This window comes from Pogoniulus pusillus, chromosome 22, assembly GCF_015220805.1.
Source record: "Pogoniulus pusillus isolate bPogPus1 chromosome 22, bPogPus1.pri, whole genome shotgun sequence".
Classification (NCBI taxonomy): domain Eukaryota; kingdom Metazoa; phylum Chordata; class Aves; order Piciformes; family Lybiidae; genus Pogoniulus; species Pogoniulus pusillus.
Window position 1 is genome coordinate 7,812,299 of NC_087285.1, and position 20,587 is coordinate 7,832,885.

Genomic DNA, 20,587 nt, shown 5'->3' on the forward strand with positions numbered 1-20,587 from the left:
TCAACAAAAGTTTCTGCTCTTGCCATAGATAAGCAGTTTCATATGTGATTGTTAGGAACGAGCACTTGTTCTGGTGTGCCAAAGAAACAGCTTGATTGTGGTGAGTGATTTCTTGTCCAGAGGCCTGTTAAATTAGGGTATGAGCACCCAAGTGTGCTTGTTTCTGTCTCAAACCAATTCAGGTGTGAAATAAAACAGAGATGTTGCCAAAGTCCATAATTTGTCTAAAGATGTAACAAGATAGTTAACTAAATGGTGTAAACTTTGGTCATCCTTAGACTTTACTGACAGCAAATTAAAGCATTTACACTTCCTAGCACAGCAGTAAAAGAATACAATATTGTATAATGATCAAAATCTGCTGGGCATTTTTGAGGTCTGATCGTAGAAACATAATCTTGTGTAGTACTAACTGTAATTATTTCCTTTTTGTGAATGTTAGTTGCATGTTTGAAGAGTATTGGATGTTGGTAAACACCTACACATCCTGACTAAATTCTGTCCCTATTGTGTATTCTTAGTAAGTTTTGTAGGACTTCTTAGAAAATAAAACCCACACCCATCTTTCTCTGTTCTTCTTTTTACATAGTAAATGTTACTGTAGCTCATCTTTTTCTTCTGCCTTTTCTTAGATTAAAGTTGAGCAGCAAAAGAAATCAGCTAGTCCAAGAATTGGAAGAAACAACACGATTAGTTGCCATGTTGCACACCCAGCTGAAAAGGTAAGTAACCTTTGACAGAAGTCATAGGTGCTTTAGCTGCACAAGGTGTAACTGCCTTTCTCTGCTTTCAGTTTCATCTACCATCTGAAAGGTCCAAAAGGCTCTTCAGTAAGTGACCTAAGACCTCTCTGTTCAATGGAAAGGGAAGTCTCAGGAATTATGTCCCACTCAGTTCAGATGGATGCTTTAGAATGGGATAAATAACCTTGTGGTGGTGCCTCTGTCTGACAACAGGAGTTTGTACAATCCTTTCTATTTTGGACATGAAACATTTAGATGACTAAGGATAGCTGAGATACTTTTTTTCCTACTAACATTTGGAATACTGAAGTATTAATGAAATATGTTTAAGACAGCTTAACACACACAGCAAGTGAAATGAATCTTAGTAATGCAACTACATGTTAATGTATGAATGTTGTCATACTGCTTCTCCCAATTAATTGCACACGTGCTGCTGTGGATTGCAGTGTAGGCAACATGTTGAGATATTCCCGATTCTCTTCTGGTTCATTGGGTATACAAAGATGTTTCTGCAGTCATAATGTTGTCTGGTTGTTTGGACTGCAGTTTTGGGAGAGCATAGGGTTACTGTTAGCACACAAATGCATGACTGCAGGCAGTAAGGCAAGATAATAATTAGTAAAACTGGATTTATCTTTTTTATTAGGAGGAGAGGTTGGTGGGGGTTTTGAGGTTTCTCCTGTCAGCGTGTACTGAATTTACTCTGTTTGTAGCCTCTGCTGCACTTGGATTCTGTTTCATTTTGTGAAGATGACACCGAAAAGACTGGAAAGAAACCATAGTGCAAGACTGACATGTAAATAAGCCAACATGAAGAATAGCTATCTGTGATGCTCTTATGTGGTGGACATGCATCATATTTTCATGTCATCTAGCTGATTAGGGGTGTTTTGAGGTGACCAAGAAGCATGTGAAACTAATTTTTCCTAACTGTGTGCCCGGTGTCCTTGGCATGCTCCTTCATAAGAATATGCATTTGTATTTAACCCCATAATGCAAAATGGCTGGCATTCAGAGGTATGCACAAAATCAAGTTGAGCCCAGTTTGCTGACAGGGAAAGGATTAATTAAACCCCTCTCCCTTTGTACAATGAAACACACTGAAAAGCTGTACATGCGTTAGTCCTTGCAAAATACAAAAACACTTAGCATGTTTCAGTTACTCTTCAACCAAAAGCTTTTTTGTGTGAATGTGATACAGTCCACATCTGTTATACAAATGCAGAAGACATTTTGTGCCCCAGATTCTACTAAGTTCTGCATACTTGCCTTTTCCTTGTAAGGTCATAGGCATAATTGTATAAATGCAGCTTCCAGGTTTTACTCCATAAATAATAAATAAGGGATTATTAGGCTTATTAACATCCTCACTGTTTTTCAGTGAGGCGACTTAAACCACTTTATACATATGCAGAAATTATTCAGTGGCTAATCTGTATCTGAAGTGAGGGTTCAAGGTCTTGAACCAGTCAGTGAGGAGCAAGGTATTAAGTAGCTGGAGCAGGAGTGTTGTTCTAAATGGAACTTCTGGGAATGGCCTATATTGTAGTAAGTAATGGAATATTTGTTGCATCTTGGTTTTTGAGCAGAAGAGTGATATGGTGTCTGGGCTTTCTCATCTGAACAGACTTCTATTCAGCATCTGGCTTAAAATTAATTTTACTGTCAGTTACATTCCATACCCAGACCTCTAGGGATAAAGAACTGTGTGAACTAATTTCACAGCCCAGCCCCAACTTTCTCCTTTACTCTGCTGGCCCTGGATTCTGTGTAGCAGTCTCTCACATAGGTGAATCCTGCCCGTTTTCTGATAACTACTGGCTGTTGTGATATCTGAGGCCTAGTTCCAGGCAGCTGTGGTCTTGTCTTTTGGCTGTGCATGTAAGACTGAGGCAAATGGAAGAAAATTTCCATATGGTCAGACAGTTCAGGGCAGTAATTTGATTGTCTTGCATGAGCCTTGCTGGTTTTGTGGTCTGCTTTGGACATCAACAGGACCCATAGATTTTTGGTTTTTTCCAGATAGATGTGGAAGGAGAATGCTGTCACTAATTCATTTGAAACTGTTCATTAGAGTTGTTTTGGACTAAACAAGGATTCTTATTAGGTTGACATGGTGAGCAAAACAAATGTGTAGGAACTATTTCATTTGTTTGAAAAGTGACCCAACTCTTCCACTGGTAGACTGTGGTTCTGGATTGTTGTGGGGACTAATGCGTATGGCCTGAGCTAACAAAGCAAAAAGCACTGCATGGGCTTAGAGATCTGCTGACATTTGCAGCATTTTGCTGAGAATTAGGAGATACAGTGTAATGTTTTTCTGACTTGTTTCCTCAGTCTCTCCACCAGCATGCTTTCCCTCTCCTCGAGCAGCAGCCCTGGTTCTCTTGCATCTAGCAGAGGATCTCTTGCCACCTCCAGCCAGGATTCATCCACCTCAGCCAGTTTCACTGATCTCTACTATGAGCACCTGGAGCAGTTGGACTCAGACTATCAAAACAAGCTTGACTTGCTCTTAGAAGGAGCCACTGGATTTCGACCCTCAGGCTGTATCACCACTATTCACGAAAATGAAGTGGCAAAACCACATAAAGCAGCAGATACCACCAGTCGTGTGCAGGCTCTGAGATCTTTGTCTGGTACTCCAAAATCCATGACATCGCTATCTCCAAGGTCATCTCTCTCTTCTCCATCTCCACCTTGCTCTCCTCTGGTGATAGACCCACTCCTAACTGGTGACGCCTTTTCAAGCCCTATGGATTTTGATGATGCAGAGCTAAGCACAAATCTCTCGGAGCTCACCCTAAACAGTGGGAGTGGCAACGGCAGACTGGAAGAGCCTAGAGTAGGAGATAAACATCTAGGTCAAGGTATGGTAACAAACTATTTGCATGTGCATGCATTTATTTTTAATGCTGGTTATAAAACATTGAGAAGGGAGCATTTCAAAAGCTGTCTGTTATCTTGATGTCTTTGTGTTGAAAAGTGTGTTCAACTGTGTGTTCCATCTTGCCTGGGACAAAGGGGTTTAATTTCTACGTGAAAAATCCTGCTGAGGTGATGAGTCTTGCAGGGGACAGCATCTAGGTGTGTTTTTGTCTATTCATATGCACATATACATGAAGTAATGGATTTTGTGTGCAAACAGAAACGATTGTGGTGGGATTCTTGATTTAATTTGGCACTAAACTGTCGGAATGTCAGCTACTGTTTTTGGTCTGGGAGGCACATATTGCCACAAACTCTTTGGGCGTGCATTTGAGGAAAGCTAGGGAAGCCATTTAGCTTAATAGTTAACAAATGATAATGAAAATCCTTCCCGGTCACCTCAGGAAGCACGATGTCTTGCTTTGATTCCCAGTAAATCAGTAGCATGGAATTTATTAACTTCAGCTGAGCAGCCGTGTCACCGCTGATCTTGAATTTCTGCTGGTTTGAGGGGGATGGTCTCTTAGCAACAAAACCGTGTTTAGATTGTGAGCATGATAAAATAAGACATTTGGAGATTGGATGTTCTCATGCATGCATATGGCTTACTAGTGGGTGGGAAAGGTTTGCTGATTTTTAGGACAATGGTTGGGCTGAGGTAGATGGGAAGCAACAGGCAGCAGTCAAGGCACTTGTGCTAGGGTCTACCTGAAGTCCTTGTGACTGTAGTTGGGTTAAATCCAATGGAGATGAGTGAAATGCCTGGCTTTGTAACTGCAGTGAAGAAGGGCAGGCACAAGCGACGTGGTTTGGTTTTCATTGGATTATAAATGAGCCCACACGAATGAATAAAGGGAACTAGCACCATGTTATCACTTCTGCCTTAAGAAAGCTGGCACTATTTGAAATACTGTCAAAGACACAAGTATAGATCTTCCCTGTTGAGCTCTTGTTTTTCTACAAGCAAGAGGTATTATGCGTTCGAGTAGGAAACACTAATTATTCCTATTAGAACTGGGCACTGATTAGTTTTAACCTTTTTAGCTCTTCAAGATTTGGCAAGGCTGTTAAAGTGAAAGCTCAGGTGTTAAGCAGATTAAGTGATTATTGCTGTTAGCCAGTCAGCAGACAAAATAATCACTGTAAGTAGTTTATTTCAGGGCAATAATGAGATGAGATTTTACTCCTCAGGCATTTTGGGGGGAGTTGATCTAACACCTGAAATACAGTGTTTGGATGTGGGGTGGTCAGTACTTGGCCTCATGGGCAAAGCATGCTCACATGTTCCTGTAAGTAGAGCTGAATAATGTAGATCTGGAGGATTTGGAGGTGTTTCTCCTAGAACAGAAACTCTGCTAACTTTGAGACTGAAATTCAGTTCCCTCCCTCGCCCAAATTATGCCCAAGTGATATAAGTGAAATGAAGCAAACCCTGGAATGTGGCAGTGTCTGGTTTTCTCGAATGAAGTGGTGTGGATGTAAGGACAGTGTGTGAGTTTGCCCTCCATAGCCAGGTCATGATGTGTCCAGGAGGGGCCATGGAAGGGAGGATGGCAGGAAGTGAAGAGCGAACTTTAAAGTCTTGATATGAGTGGTGGAAAATGGTGAAAAAACATAGGAAGTGTTATCTGAGCTGCTTGGCAATATAGAAGAGAGTTGACTCAGTTCTGACCTCTTCTAGAATCTTTCTTTTTAGCGTGGTACCCCTTTAGAGACTTAAGGCTTCAAACAGAAAATCCAAATTTTGTGTTAATTAGCCAGATCCAGTGAGCGTAAGACTCACAGGGCTTCACTTCCAAGTCCTTTGCAAAAGAAAGTAAGGGTAAGGATGGCTGCACAGTGAATTCTTTTCGGGGAACCATTCCTCTTCATTTCAGTTTGCACTCCAGCATTCCGCTGTACAAACCAGTACCCACTTAACTGCTGAGGTTTGTGCACCCTCTGTATTTGCCTCCCTTGGCTGCAAGGTGTTCAGGTGAAGGGGCCAAAAATGAAAGCTTTCTGGGCCAAAATGACAGGATGGCATCAATACTCAAAGGAGAAAAAGAGTTTAAACCTGTGGAGACCAACCTGTGGTGTCCTTCCCAGTAAGCAAGCCTCAAGCAAATTGATTCCTGGAGTGGCATTTCTGGAGCTGGTGAGTAAAACTCAAGCCACTTGATCTAGAAAGCCAGTCAGCAGGAAAAAAAATATTTTCATCTTAAAACCATGGAATAGGAGGCACAAAGCATCACTGAGGGAAGAAGAAACATAGCTTTGACGCACGCCTCCAGCATAGGCTACGATCAGGAATGTGCCAGGCCTTTGCACACATCAGGAGGGTGGATGGATCAAACTGTGAGTGCCTGTGTTAAATGGAGCCGTTTGTGTCAGTTAACGACTGATACACGGCCATAGAGGTGCTAAGTTCTCTTCATCCGGTTTGACCTATGGGGGAAAGGTCTGGGCATCTATTTCTGTGCAACGGTGCCATCGGACCGCCAAGAGGAAAAACACCATTCAGTGGTAGTGTCAAAAAACAGATGGACAGAGAGGCTGAAACCGCACATGTGGGCTCAGTATGTTGGTGTTACCTGGAGCACCCTCTACTGTTGATTCTAGAACAAGTCCTTACGTATCTGGCTGGAGCTTGCACATATTTTCCACCAATTCTTTTTCAAAGCTGTTTTTACTTCTTTACGTGGCTTTGGGGATGTGCTTTCCTACGGGTACAGGAAAGAGGGACCACTTCTGAAAGAAGAAAGGCCTTTGGGAAGGAAGACGTTGTCTCATTTCTGCTATGAGGTTACAGCTGCTGCCAGTGTGACAATGCGGCAGCTCCCCACTCTTGGAGCGCATCTCCCAAAGCCCTGACAGTGAGGGAGAGCTAAAAGCTGGGTACATCTCAATGCTCGTTAGCCGCCTTGGCAGACAGTTCTACAGACTCTTGGCTGAAACTGACGTCAGCAGAAATGCAGTGGTTCAAGTGAAAAGGTGCAGAATTTGCAGAAATTTCCAGGGCATATCTTTGTTTTTCAACAGAAATTTACATGAGATAACACCATTGGGCAAAACACCTTGCTTCAGCTTCCTTGCTTCCTCTTTCTTGTCTCATTGCATTCCTATATGTGGCTGCTACTCTGTGCTAGAATCTATCTTTTTCTCCAGCTAGTAACCTGTTTTTTTCTCGACCTGTCTTGTACGTACTCATTTCCTGGGTTTAGGGGTGGGTGGTGGTAGGGTTTTGCTGTTCTGTCTCCTTGAAGCTGAACTCCCCAGGCAGGATATACCCATCCTCGTAATCTATGCTTGACCAGAGCTTGGTCAGAAGCATTTGCCCAACTGCTGCTCTTGGGGTAGCAATGACCAGAAAGTCTACCACCTGCTTAAGGGTGAGTTCCAGTAGGAGCTGTTTTATTAGTTCATATTTATAACTTCAGTAGGATTTAGAAGTTCTGTTTCTTCTGTACACTGTCCATCTTGTTATGGATCCCTCTCTGCCTTTCTAACAATCACGCTGTCTCTGAGGACCTGTCCCCATGGATGTGCCAGGGGTAGCCAGCTGCTACTTGACACAACCAGTCTCAGCCTGTGGTTACTTCAGGACCCAAATATGTTATGGCATTGACTGTGCAACGAAGCCCTGCTCTCAACAGCACCACATAGGCTGTTCCTCTGATTGTTCAGGGGTTTTCTCTTCTCTAGAGTAATTGGGCACTTGCTGAGCTGAGCTCTTCCTCTCAGGGTCATCTCCACTTGGAGAAATGTGCTACTCGGGTGGTAAAAAAGTGCAGTTTGGGGGAGGATAAGAAAAAAAAGTTGCTCCTGACCCAGACACTTTGTTTTCATTAACACTTGTTTTTTTTGTTTTCCTCTGTGCTTTTTTGGCAGGTATAAATACAGCTGGAGGGACAGTACTGAAGGTGGCGTGTGTGTCAGCTGCAGTGTCTGATGAATCTGTTGCTGGAGATAGCGGGGTGTATGAGGCATCTGTGCAAAGGTAGACATCACATCTCTCTAGGAAAGAGCAAATGACTCCGCCTTGCACACAAGAGTCAGCTGAAATGCTGCTGGTTATGATCTTTTTTGTAACTGGATAGCTCAAGTTCTCAGTCTGATTTCTTAATGCTTCTGAACAAACTGTAAGCAGGTCGAATTTGATTGTCAGAATGACCCATGCTTCCCACAAGAGGAGTAGCTGAAAGCAAGCTCTCAGAGAGCTGTTTGAACAGCTGCTCTGTTCGTGAAGGTGCTGGTAAACTGTGACTGCTGCCTTCACAGGGGAAGCAGAACCATCTGGCAGGTGTAAAGTTCCCCGTCTGTCAGTCAGCCCTTCTGGTGACAATGACAGCCCTCAGTCAGCATGAGAGGAGTTTGGAACATTTAAGGAAGATAGCAGAAGCACCTTGAGCTGCCTCATGAACGTGTACATGCTATGATGCAGTTACTGAGTGCTTGGATCCAGGATGTGAGGATTTCTGCAGGACTCTCCCTCTGAGTGCTTATAGCCTGAGCTCTGAGTGTCATGGCTCTTGGGTTTCTGGACCTTTCTTACTGCCTGCTAAAGCTGTCTGGAGTGATTTGACAGAAGTTTCACTGAAAGATACTGATCTTTGATGATACCTGCTTTGGCTGCATCTCATATGGGTTTCCCCACTGTTTTTATTGATATTGAGATGAATTATGGGGTCATTTGTTGCAAGACGTGACTGCAGAGGTGAAAAATTGCTCATCTTGAATTTCTCCTGATCATTGATTGATTGTCTTCATTAATTCTCTAGCTAAATTAGCCTTTTATGTGTTTACAGTACAATTCACCTAGACAAGAAAATGGAGTGGATTGAAGCCAGGCAGAGAGACACCTGGGTGTCTTGGGTCCCATGTCCCCTCAACAGGATGGGGAGCTTTGTGGACAGGACAGGAAGGACAATTACAGAAGGCACCCCTTGTCCCCTTATGTGACTGATGTTACCCAGTGTTGTTTGGGTCGTTGATTTACCTGCCTTTGTAATGACTACAGTATCATTTTGATGCCTGTAATAAATGATGAGGGCAGGGTGAGCAACACATTTGTCTGTTGTACCTGAAATGACTGCAGCAGAGTGCTAAGTAACGTGGAAAATACGTAGACAAGAAGAATGCTGATCCTGTTCTCATGTGCTACAGCATAGCTTCAGAGTCAGACAATTAATGTAGTTTTAGAGACTTTCAGTGAATAGAACTGTGGAGAAAGGAGTACACTGGGAGGGAAATGATGCAGATAGCTGTTTGAAGAAAGACCAGTCAGTGTACTCTGTCACTTTTAATGTGCTTAGGGAGGTTTGATTTTGTGAAGAAAAAAATGGTAGAAATAAAACTTATCAAACTTGAGAAGTTTTGCTGTCACAAAGCAGGACAGGATTGTAGTTCTTAAGTCTTATTTCTGTTCCTGAGCAGTCAGCTGTCTTCACTAAAATCCAGCCAAGGGAATCCTTTAAAAATCCCCTACTGCCTGATTTTTGCAGTCTTTTGTGTGCCATTTTTTGGCAGTGAAGGGGAAAGGCATATGACTTTCTGCTGATAAGCACTATAATGCATACCTCTAAGGATGATTGCATTTACTTGTTAAATGGGCTTTATTTTAGCTGCTAATTTTACAAAATCCATATACCCAGCCCTCGAATGGAAGGGAAAAGATCCTGTATCGCTGAAATGCTAGCACTTCAGTAAGAGGGCAATCAGGTCCTTAACTGCCTTTGATTTCTTTCAGACCATGTGTGTCAGAAGTCATGGTATTTGACAGTGATGATACAGAAGCAGTTGGGACAGCTAAAGTGCAAATTGCCATGAGGTAAGCACTAAATGTTTTTATTGGATTTTCCTTCCAATGGGAAGAAAGATACCTGGGATTTAAAATACAGTGCTTCTTGTTCTGCTTTCTTATCCTGTCTATCCTGTTCTGTTAGTATTAACTAATGATTACCCTCTTTGTAGTGTGACTTGAGAGCTACCCTTCACTCCAGGAGGTCCTTCACCCAGTTATCCTCTTTCTTGTCGGTGGTAATCAGCTGATAATAGTGTGGTATGAGACTGCAAGCCAGCAATGGGAACACTGACAGTGCTGGACTGGGGAAAGACTTGCTGCCTGGCAGTGTCATTTAGTGTGCAGGGGGGACAAACTGCAGAGTAAATGGCAGTCATAATCTCTGACCACACTTGAGTCCCACAAGTAGTGGGTAAGGCTTCACTCTGCTTTAAGTATTTCTACTTGTAACTTACTTATAGATTATAGTCATTATGTAAGGCCTTTCAAAAGGTTTTAGTTACAATAGCGCAATTTAGCTAGACCCCAGGAAAAACAATGTGTGTTAAGTCAAATCTGTAGTCCATTGTATCTGAATCCCCAAGTTTTGAATGTTGTGGTAACAAAACTTCATGTAATATGAGACTAGTTTCGTTCAGAACTGCGGGCGAGCCATGGTTCCATGACAGTTGTTCTTGTTTGCAAGTTTTTAATGTTGCTTGTTTGGGTTAATGAAACAAGTGGAATACTCAGTCATAGAGTCTAAGGCAAACTTCTCTAACAGTAATGGGGTTTTGTGTCTTTCCAATTCAGATATGATGACAAAAACAAACGATTTGCAATACTGGTCATCCAGCTGAGTAATGTTCCGGCACTGCTGTTACAACAGGATCAAAAAGTGTAAGTGGGTGCAATAAACACGCTTGAAGTATTTGGATTGGATTCCACTGGGAATCAAACAGATGTTGGGGTTTGGTTTTTCACACTCTTAAAAATGTATCCTTTCTGAAACATTTTGCTATGTGTAGCAACGTTTATGAACTAACAAAGCCTCAAACTGAAAGAAGGTGCCGTTTTTATCTCAAAGGTCTTGAACTGCTAGAGAAATACCTTCCTGGAATTAGCACTAGCCAGAAAGGTTTTTAACTATAGGAGTTGAAGTTGCAGCTCCTTAACTGCAACTGCATCGAGTGCAGGAGGATTTCATTCTGCTATGAAACTCATCTTTGGACACCTGCACAAGTGCACGCATGGGAAGTGCACAGCTTCTACTGCACTCGTAGCCACAAGGGTTATAAATTCAGCTGTGTGCTGAATAAGCTGACAAAAATCTGATTCATTTTTGCATAGGTGTTTTGGCCTCCAACAGGGTATGTCACAGTGTGACAAGTTGCACAGGCATAAGCAGTCACATAAAACGTTCAGAAGGCTGATGAAGTCTGTGACAACACATGCCATTTCATGTCTAATGAATATCATGAGGAGATGTTCCTTTCCCTCAGCTGACTGATACACCAAAGAGTAGGGTATAGCAGTAATGCTCACCGTGCTCAGGATGAGTTTTGCTTACAGGTTTATGAAGCTATTGCAGTGGAGGGAGCTGCAAAGCTGTAGGGTAGTGCTGATCACCATGCTTTTGTCAACAGGAACATTCGTGTGGCTGTCCTGCCCTGTTCAGAAAGCACGAGCTGCTTGTTTCGCACAAGACCAGTGGAGGCTTCAGACAATCTTGTGTACAATGAAGTGTTTTGGGTTTCTATCTCTTACCCAGCTCTACGCCAGAAGACATTAAGAGTAGATGTTTGTACTGTAGATAAGTCACACCTTGAAGAATGCTTGGTTAGTGTTAATCTCTACTTTAATATCTTTGTGTTCATGTCCCCTTTTGAATTAGACAAAATATTCAACTCTGAAATATTGCAATTTCTATGAAAACTTGCTTGATAGCCCTTGGCTATTTGATCTCTCCCAGACAGTGTTCTTTTCAATAGCAGTTTTAATCAGGAAAACAGTTGTGGTGCTTCTGAATTTCTTCCTTTACTTGCTCACAACACAGACTTTGAGTCAGGAAAGCATCTGTTTTCCAAAGGGGAGTTTTCGTTCCTGACAGTGCTTACAGTCCTACAGTAGCTGAGCTCCAGGTGGGACCATGCTAACTTGTAGAAGGTCTGCTCAGTCTGTTGGACTGGGCTGGCATGGTGGAGTCCACTCAGACTTGGATTACAGAAATTACAAATCAGGCTTACTTTGGTTTTAAATATGTCAGCATGGGGACTAAATGGAACACAGAGTGAAAAATAAGGCAGTGTCTGCATGGGGACTAAATGTGAAACAGTAAGAAATAAGGCAGAGGCATGGAATGCATAAAGCTAAAGCATCTTGGTCTGAGGCAATGATTTCTGTCAGGCTTGCAAATTTCTTGAAAGGAGCCCTCCTCTCCTGTTCCATCCTCTTTCTTGGACTCTCTGGCTGTGATTTATCTTGGCTACAGTAGCACTGTTCACACTTCTGAATTCCTGTACACAGCAGCTGTAGGGAAATGCATGCTGCTTAGATTGGAAGCCCTAAACAGTCTTAAAAATAATTAAACATAAAGCATTGCTAGTGTTGTTGAAAGGGGCATAAACAGGCTAGTTTTTCTTTTTGTCAAACATGCTGAAATCAAGTAGTCCTGGATTTTCAGTCTCGTCTCTTCTTACTGATGTGGTAGTTGTGAATTTTAGTATTACACTAAGACTGTGTTTTTGCTCTCAAAAGGGTGGAGCACAAATTAGCCTTGCTGAAATATGTAGATCTGGAGAGAAATCAACCCGTTGGTACAACCTCCTTAGTTATAAGTATCTGCAGAAGCAAACCGGGAAAAGCAAACAAGGAAGCATTCACTCTGAAGTACCCTGCACTGAAAAAACAGTAAGAACAACTGCTTAAATCAGATAAATCTCTTCTACACAGTAATAATGAGAGGGTTTATATGGCTGAAAGACTATCAGAATAAAGGAGAAGTGAAGGCTGGTATGATTATCTTTAGAACTGGAAAATGTAAAGTGCAGCAAAGTAATTGCCATGTCAGTTACAGATACACCCTTGTCCTGGGCTAAATACTTACTGAAATCTGCTCCTCGTGAAGTTGAGACATGGGGTATGCGGTCTGGTGTAAGTGATGTGTGAGATCTTAGCTTTCTTCCCACTAGACAGTTGACCTTGCTGCAATCAACTTGCTGAAAGAGTCAAGACAGGGAATTACCTTTGCATGCACCCAGAACGTGATGGTGCTCAGCCTTTAGATGCACATGTGCATAAGCTGGTGTAACTGGGGGAGCTGAGCCAGCTGTGCTCACACAGGCCGCACTGAGCACTGTTCCTGCAACAGGCTGCTTGCCTCCAGAGGAAAGCTAGTTGGGGCTGTTTGGAACAGAAAGGCTGGGTGCTTTGCAGTTTTTGAGAGTCACATCTTCACAAGAAGACTCTTGCTCTCCTCAGGACTCTGTCTCAGCCCTCTTAGAGCAGACAGCTGTTGAACTGGAAGCCGTGGAGAAGAAGCTGGAGGAAAGCAGAAGCACTTTAACTAGTGGAGAGAGCTGGTAGGTAGCATCCCACCATTTTAGTGTTGTGGTGAGTGCATCTGAGGATTCATGTGCAGAGGGAAAAACAGATGATACTGAGCTGTGGGAGGCTGCTTCTCTCTCTTTTTAGTGAAAAAGCAGTTTCCTCTGTTCTGAGGTTGTGGTTGGGAAATGAGAACAAAGTTGATAACCATTGAAAATAGTCAATAGCACTATGCTAATGTTGTTATTTCCACAATGTTCCATGGATGTGTATGAAAGATCCACTGTACAGTGCAAGGCTTTGCTTGAATATTAATTTTGGCTGTTGTTTACATGGTTCAGATTCAGATTTTATTAATGAACCTCAACATTTAAAATGAAAAGGAAACCTAAGCAATGAGTTTGAGGCCAGCTGTAAGTTCAAAGGAGATGAAAAGGATGTTAAAACAATGCTTCAGTTTCGTCCAGCATCACTTTTTGAACTAAGATAAATGGCATCCTGTGAGGTCCCGTTAAGGTGCACTCACCTTAATCTCAGACCACGTGGCTGAATCTTCAGCTTGCCTCTCAGGAAGCGAGATGAGTATGATGTTTGTGGCTGTAATGGTTCCCTTCTGGTGCAGCTTTGCTCTGGTTTCAGTTATTCCTGTATAAGCCTGTTTGTGTCATTTCAGTGGCTACAGGACCTGCCAGGTACAACTTGGCTGCCTTGGCGACATATTCCTCTCCAGCAGCTTACTGGAGATAACTCCTGCTGCAGCACAAGAGTGGTGTCCACAATAACAATATTGTTCAGTAACAAAAGCTGTTCTTAACAGGCAAGATGAAGAAGTCCCTGATCAGGAAGAACAGGATGAGATCAGTGATAATGAAGCGGAGGAGGAGGAGGAAGAATTCTGTGCTGGAAAATCGCTGTGGGAAACAGAAGAAAGTCTGAATTCCCAGCTGCACATGGAAATAGCAGTGAAGGTAAAGTGAAAGGCCTTTTGAACAGAAAGATAAGTTAAGCTTCCCATTGCTCAGCTGAGGCTGGGTTTCTGCTGAGCTGAGAAAAGCTACAAAAGTTTTTTGAAGGTTCATCATTGATGTCAAAATGTTTATATGTCTGAAATGATTTAAAATAACTCCACGTGACCATTTTGCCCCACATTTAACAAAGCATTGTTTCATGCCCTCTTTTTGCCGCTCGTGAAAGCTGTTTCCAATAACGTGACAGTGGCTTTGACCTTGTTTAATTCAGAACGTAGCAGCAGTCTATGAAACATGTGCTGCACACGTGCAGTCTCTGCATGTACGTGCAGGGATTTGGGTCTTTGCAGCAGATGCACAATAAGTGAGGGAACAGCCTTTAAAATCATAGCTCTGTCTGTGCGGAACTGCCAGGTCAGACTGATGTACTGGATCAACAGGCAGAGCTCGTTGGAATCAATTGTGTTGTACAGCAATCAATGGATGTGGAGCCCTTAGGGAGCGATACAGTTAATGTAGCAGCTACCGAGTTCAAAGAGTGAAGTGTCGGGATGCCCTGCATGAAAAGGGCTAAAGAGTATCTGCTTTTGAATGCAGTGCCTCTGGGACTGGAAGCGGAGATGTATCACAGGTGGCTGTCAGACAGCCCCGGGTACGTGTCAGCGGTAAGATGGCATTTACACAGCAGTATCTGTCTTTCAGGTGGATAAAGAGACAAACACAGAGAGCCTGGTGCAGCCTTCCACCGTAGTTCGTCCGAAAGACAAGAGAGCAGCAAATCCACCCCAGACCCAGTTTGTCAGAGGTAGCACCATCATTCGCTCAAAAACCTTTTCACCAGGACCACAAAGTCAGTACGTGTGTCGGGTAAGGAGAAGCAACCCCGAGGTTATAAATGCTGGATTTTATTAATGACTACATGATACCATTATTCACTTAGTCGGAAGTTTTCATGGAGACCTGATACGGTTTTCTTCTCTCCTCCTTTGGAGTTGCTCCATCTTTGCCTCCTAGACAGTATCTTTCCTTGGAGCTCTTAGTATTAACCACAAATGTAGACGTGTGCACGTAGTTTGTGGTACATGCAGCAGACTAACCTGGAAGGGCTGCTCTAAGGCAGTGATGAATGAGGTGCATATCAAACCCTTTCCTGTGCTAACTTCAAATGAGTTGGCTACATTCACCTGCCCTTAGATGAAGTGAATGTGAAAGCTTCATAGAAAGGGAAAGGTAAGTACCCGATGATGTCAGCAACAATTGTGGAAGCTTAAAATTTCTCAGCGGGCTTTGTGTAAAGGCAGCAACCTTCAGCACAGTACTAGGTCAGGATGTCACTTCGAGTGCTTTGAAATGTTAATTCACAATTATTTCTTGTAGTGAGGGTCAGCTTGAACTATAAAGAACTCATCTTTGAAACTGAATTGGTGACCAATCAAGCAGTGTGTTCTGTGCTCACTTAGGACAGGTTGCGTAGGATACTCCTGTTACACCTGAGCCGGATTCGATGTGCGGGTTTTATCTGATTCAGCAGCAGGTGCTTCCACACAAGCAAACCTTATTTAATTTGCAGCAGTGGCCTGTGCTTGGATGGACGAGGTACTGTGCCCCAGCACATGTGGAATCCACGCGTCTGTGCATCCTCCTGTCCCCAGCTTTGATAAGAAACAGGAGAAGGGAATTGTAGCCTACTTGAGCTGAGCTCTTTGGAAGGATCTAGAGACAAAGACAAAACAAAGCAGACTATATGTGTCACATGACAACTCTTAAGTTGAAAAACCTGAGGGGGTATGTTACAGGTAAACCTAGCTCTTGCAGCACTAGCTTAAAGTACAGGTGACTGGAGAAGAGAGAAATCTCTGATAAAACAGTCCCATATTTTACAGATGCTAGAAGAGTGAGAATTTTTTTTTTTAATTGCTTAGAAGTTACTTTTCTAGGCTGTTTTGCCTAGCCTAGTTGCCTGCACGGGAGAAGGGCAGTGAGATAGTCTCTTATTATACCCTCACTTAGTGGCTGTATTTCCATTCAGTTTGTCCCCGAAAAGGGCACAAGGTCAAGGCTTGTGGCTATGCCAAAGGGATTGTATGTTGTGAACTCAAATGGGAATGTCAGCTTCACAAAGCTTCGTAGTTCTGCTTGCATCACTGCTTATAGTCACTTACTGAACCGTCTGATCTTGCTCATAACGTGTGCATGCACTGCCTGTATTTTGTGCGTGAATAAGATGTGGGTTTCGTTTTCAGCTGAACCGCAGTGACAGCGACAGTTCAACGCTCTCCAAAAAGCCCCCCTTTGTTCGAAACGCCATGGAGAGACGAAGTGTCAGAGTGAAACGGGTAAAAACATCACCACTGTTTCTTCTTCTAGACACTTGCAAAAACCATGGAACTGTTTTAAAGCAAGGATCTGCAAACGTAAATCAGTTGCCATGTGCTTTCATTCACAGCCTTTTCTTTATGCGTGAAAAGTCTCTCAAGAGTACTTTTCTTCTGTGTGTCAAAATATGACTGGAGTGTTTAAGCTGGAAGTCATTTAGAACAATCAGTTCAGGAAGATGCTTCCTTGCATTTTCCATCTTGTCAGAGAAGAAGTGGCACAAACAGTTTTGCTGTGTTTGTCGTTGTGAGATTCTACTTACAAATAAATATGAGGACTGGAGGAGGGTGAGGAGAGTGATGTCTCGGATTCACAGGTGATCCCGTTGTAGTAATTTCACGTTACACAATGAACTTCTGTGCCTGTCATGATGGCAGTCACTGAAATTCCCCTGGGATATTGATGCTGAGCTCTTAATAAGATAGTTTCCTTGTGTTTGAAACTAGCAGAAGGCAATATAATACATTACCAGGAAAAGCAAACACAGGTTTTCCTGCTACATTGAAGATGAGACATTAAACGTGGGAGCAAGGTGTGGAAGCAAGACTGGTTTTATTGGGAGAAGCTGACAAGGAAGAAATTTAGGGGAAACACTGAAATAAAAAAGCTTATCTGTGAGATGTGCTTGAGTTTGTTTTCTATCTTGAGATGGATTGGAAAGCAGGATCAGCAGAGATGTGAAAAAGCGTGTTGGGGAAATGGGGTTTACGATGTATTTGGCTCTTCAGAGGGCAGTGGCTGGGACAATTCTCATCACTGTGTTCATATACTCCCTCTCTTCCAGCCTTCAGTCAAGTCCTGTGGTCCAGAGCGCCTCATCCGCACTTCCTTAGACCTGGAGCTGGACCTTCAAGCTTCAAAAACCTGGCACGATCAGCTGGTTCAGGAGATCTCAGTGCTGAGAGAACTGAAGGAACAGCTGGAACAAGCTCAAAGTCAGGGTAAAAAAGAGTTACCACAGTGGGTGAAGGAGGATGAAAGATTTCGACTACTGCTGAGGCTAGTGGAAAAACGAGTGAGTAATACCTGCTATTGGACTCCATTCACTATGCTTAAGAAATGGGATTTGAGAAACAGGGGACTTTAGACAGCCAGGAAACAAAGCTTGAGCACTACAGACATTGTGGTCTTCCTCTCATAGCCCCATTGAGCACGCGGTAATGGAAGCTGCAGTCCCCGAGTGTCTATCTGACTGTTCCCAGGTGTGGTATTTATAACATCACAGAATGGTTTGGGTTGGAAAGGACCTTTGTAAGTCATCGAGTCCAGCCATTAGATCAGGTTGCTCACCACCCTCAGTGTAAAAAATTTCTTCCCTCTACCTCTTCTCCATCTCCCCTCTTTTAGCTTCAAATCATCACTCATTGTTCTCTCACAACAGGCCCTGCTAAAAGGGCCCCCTTAAAGTATTGAAAGGCCAGAATAAGGTCCCCCCAGAGCCTTCTCTTCTCCAAGGATGAACAAATCTCACTCTCCCAGCCTGCCCACAAAGCAGAGGGATTCTAGCCCTCACATCATTTTTAAGGCCTTCTCTGGACCCATTCCACATAGCAGTCTCTGTCTGCCAGACAAGGGTAGGAAGGTAGCAATTGTGTCTCCTGTTTCTTGTAAGAGAAATAATGGCTAGATAAAACACGAACTTGGCTTTAGAATAGGATCCTTGTGCATATGAAGTGGTAAGTCAGATGATGGCAAACTCTGACTTTAAGAGCTTAATAGCACCTGTCTTTCTTCAGGGCGGGCTGCAGGGAAGGAGAGGAGACGGAACTGATTACCAAGATTTTGAACCAGCAGTTCGCTAAACAATTCTGTTGCTTTTATGGAATTGTGTCTTCACTTTTTGGCTATCACTTCATTCCTTGCTTAAGTTCATCCCCTCTAACTTCGCATAGAGTTCCCTTAGTCCCAAACCTGAGCCTTTCTCAGCAGAGTGATTTCCAGCCTTAGCGTAGGCACAAATAGGAAAAACCAAGAGCAGCCTCCCAGTCCATAGTAGGAGTGGTGTCCCATGGTTAGCACTGACCTTGCACGGTCTACGTCATGCTGTCCCCTCTGTAGGAGGCTCGTTCTCAGTCTCTGATTTACTGGGGCACCTCTGCTGACATGAGGCAGGAACTAAGTTCTGATGGCACCAGGTGCAGCAGTGAGTTGGTACAAGGTGCTCTGTGGGGCACAGCTAGAACTTGGATTGCCATGGTCTTGTGTGAGCCAAGAATGCCAGCTGAAAAATATATTAAGAAAGTACAGATAGCACCCAAGGGCTGGAAGAAGACCTTACAAAAAACTCTGTCCATTACATGGTCAGCTGATGAGCCTTCAGGTTATCTTCTTGGGCTCATGATTTCCAGAGTTGGCAGCTTCCAATCCTGTTAGACCTTCATCTGAAATACTGCTTTATTTGGAGATTACTTGGGATAAAATGATTCCGTCTGGAAACACAAACAACTCTCTTCTATTGTTTGTCTAGGTGGAAAAAACAGAACACAAGTGTGAGCTTAAGGCTGATAAAATGATGAGAGCTGCTGCCAAGGATGTCCACAGGCTGCGAGGGCAGAGTCGGAAGGAGCCTTTGGAAGTACAGTCATTCAGGTAATTGCAGGTCACTGGTAAGGGGAAGAGAAATTGACTGCCACCTTGATTTATCTGTGGATGACCAAGGTGCTGATGAAGAAAGTTAACTGTTCCGCTTGAACAAAAAGCTGCATTTTTATGTCAAATTGTAGGGTCTGAGAGGGAAAGTAACTGCAGCCTGGCACACGGTTTCAAAGCAACCAGCAGTTACTCCTGCTCATTCCCCACCTAGCAACAACCTCACAAATCCTTTGTTTCATACAGAAGCAGACATTTGCTTCCCTAAGTAACATACCTAGAAACCCCCAAAAAACCTGAGCTGTTCTGAATTGACCTTTTTATACGGTCAGCGTGGTGAGTTTCACTGGAAGGATGCCTCATGTCTGATGTTTAACGAAGAGGTGTTGGTTGTGGGAGGACGTGCTGCTGCTTCTCGTGGTGACAGCTGGTGGAAAAAATTCTAATGTGGGCGATGGACATTTCTGGCAAGGCTCCTGCTGCATTAACAACCGATCATCTTGTTGTAGAGAGAAGATGGCATTTTTCACGCGACCCAGGATCAACATTCCAACGCTCTCTGCGGACGATGTGTGATCACCATAAAGTACTTGCTTTCTGGACAATGCTACAACTGCAGTTTGGGTTTTGAAGTTATTTATGTGGTATGATGAAGGTACCGAGGCATTTGTATATTAGAGCTTTTTGTCAGTATGTGGATGTATTGAAGATTTTTAGGTTAAAGCTATATCATCACAGAAACCAGCATTAAGGTGACGAGATTGTATAGTTTGTATATTTAGGAATGTATTTTTGGGAAATAGAATTTTAAATAAGAACAAATGCAGCATAAGGTGCTGTTATTCTTAAATAATGCTGTTTAGAGTTTTTGTACAGCTCTACCTTTTAGAGGTTTTACTGCAATAAAATAAATTTGAAGGAACCTCACCCCTACCTTCTATGATGCTCTGCATCGGACTCTCCTCTGAGTGGCGTATGTTGTACCCTGTAGGGAATGCAGGGAGCCAGTCTCGACTCCCACGTGCTGTGAACGAATTCTCTGTGAGCTGTGAAGCGTTTGTGTTTCCTGCCAGGTCATAAAAGTGGGTGTGAAGTTCAGAATACTTGCACTTTTAACATTTGTACTGCAGCTCATGTCTGTAATGGATCTGTTAAGGTAACGTGGGGAGCCCATTGAAACCACTGCTGTGGGAGGAGGGCTGCAGGTTTTAAGTCCATTTTAGGTTTTTCCAATAAAGTGACCTTTCTGGACAAACCTGCCCTCGTTCTTCTTGTCTTATGTGAATCCTCATCAACTGACACCTGATTTGCTGTTGGGTTTGTGGTTTTCTGTTGCTAGCTGAAAGTTTACAGCTTTTCATGTCTCTTCCTCTGTCCTTCAGGCGTTTTTGAGAGGAAGTGGTGGATATCCACTGGAGTAACCTTGGTGCTCCTGGAGTTTTCCTTTCTTCCTCGATACAGATTTTTATTAGAGGTGACAGAGATGTAACTCACCTGCTCTCTAGTTTGTTACAGAAAAATGTTATTTTGTGCAGAAATGGGGAAGAGCTACTTAACTGCTACCTCCAGCTGCAGGATCTTTGTGCCAAGCTTCTTGCTGTGCTTATGGTGCTCACAGGGAACAATCCTTGCTGCCATCCCCTGAAGTGCAGATGCTGTGTCACATGAGACAC

The 20,587-nt window shown here is 43.2% G+C and overlaps 1 protein-coding gene across 1 annotated transcript in view; it reads left to right on the forward strand.

Moving 5' to 3' along the window:
• WWC1 (WW and C2 domain containing 1) overlaps positions 1-20,169 on the forward strand; it is a 67,867-nt gene extending 47,698 nt beyond the window's left edge. The window contains exons 10-23 of the mRNA XM_064161608.1: positions 633-722; positions 3,084-3,616; positions 7,545-7,653; positions 9,403-9,483; positions 10,249-10,335; positions 11,082-11,274; positions 12,193-12,345; positions 12,916-13,016; positions 13,799-13,949; positions 14,652-14,816; positions 16,193-16,285; positions 17,110-17,340; positions 18,793-18,914; positions 19,424-20,169. Of these exons, the coding sequence (XP_064017678.1) occupies positions 633-722; positions 3,084-3,616; positions 7,545-7,653; positions 9,403-9,483; positions 10,249-10,335; positions 11,082-11,274; positions 12,193-12,345; positions 12,916-13,016; positions 13,799-13,949; positions 14,652-14,816; positions 16,193-16,285; positions 17,110-17,340; positions 18,793-18,914; positions 19,424-19,490 (2,176 nt within the window). The 3' untranslated portion in view covers positions 19,491-20,169. The remainder of the gene's footprint in view (positions 1-632; positions 723-3,083; positions 3,617-7,544; positions 7,654-9,402; positions 9,484-10,248; positions 10,336-11,081; positions 11,275-12,192; positions 12,346-12,915; positions 13,017-13,798; positions 13,950-14,651; positions 14,817-16,192; positions 16,286-17,109; positions 17,341-18,792; positions 18,915-19,423) is intronic.
• The last annotated feature ends 418 nt before the right edge of the window (positions 20,170-20,587 follow it).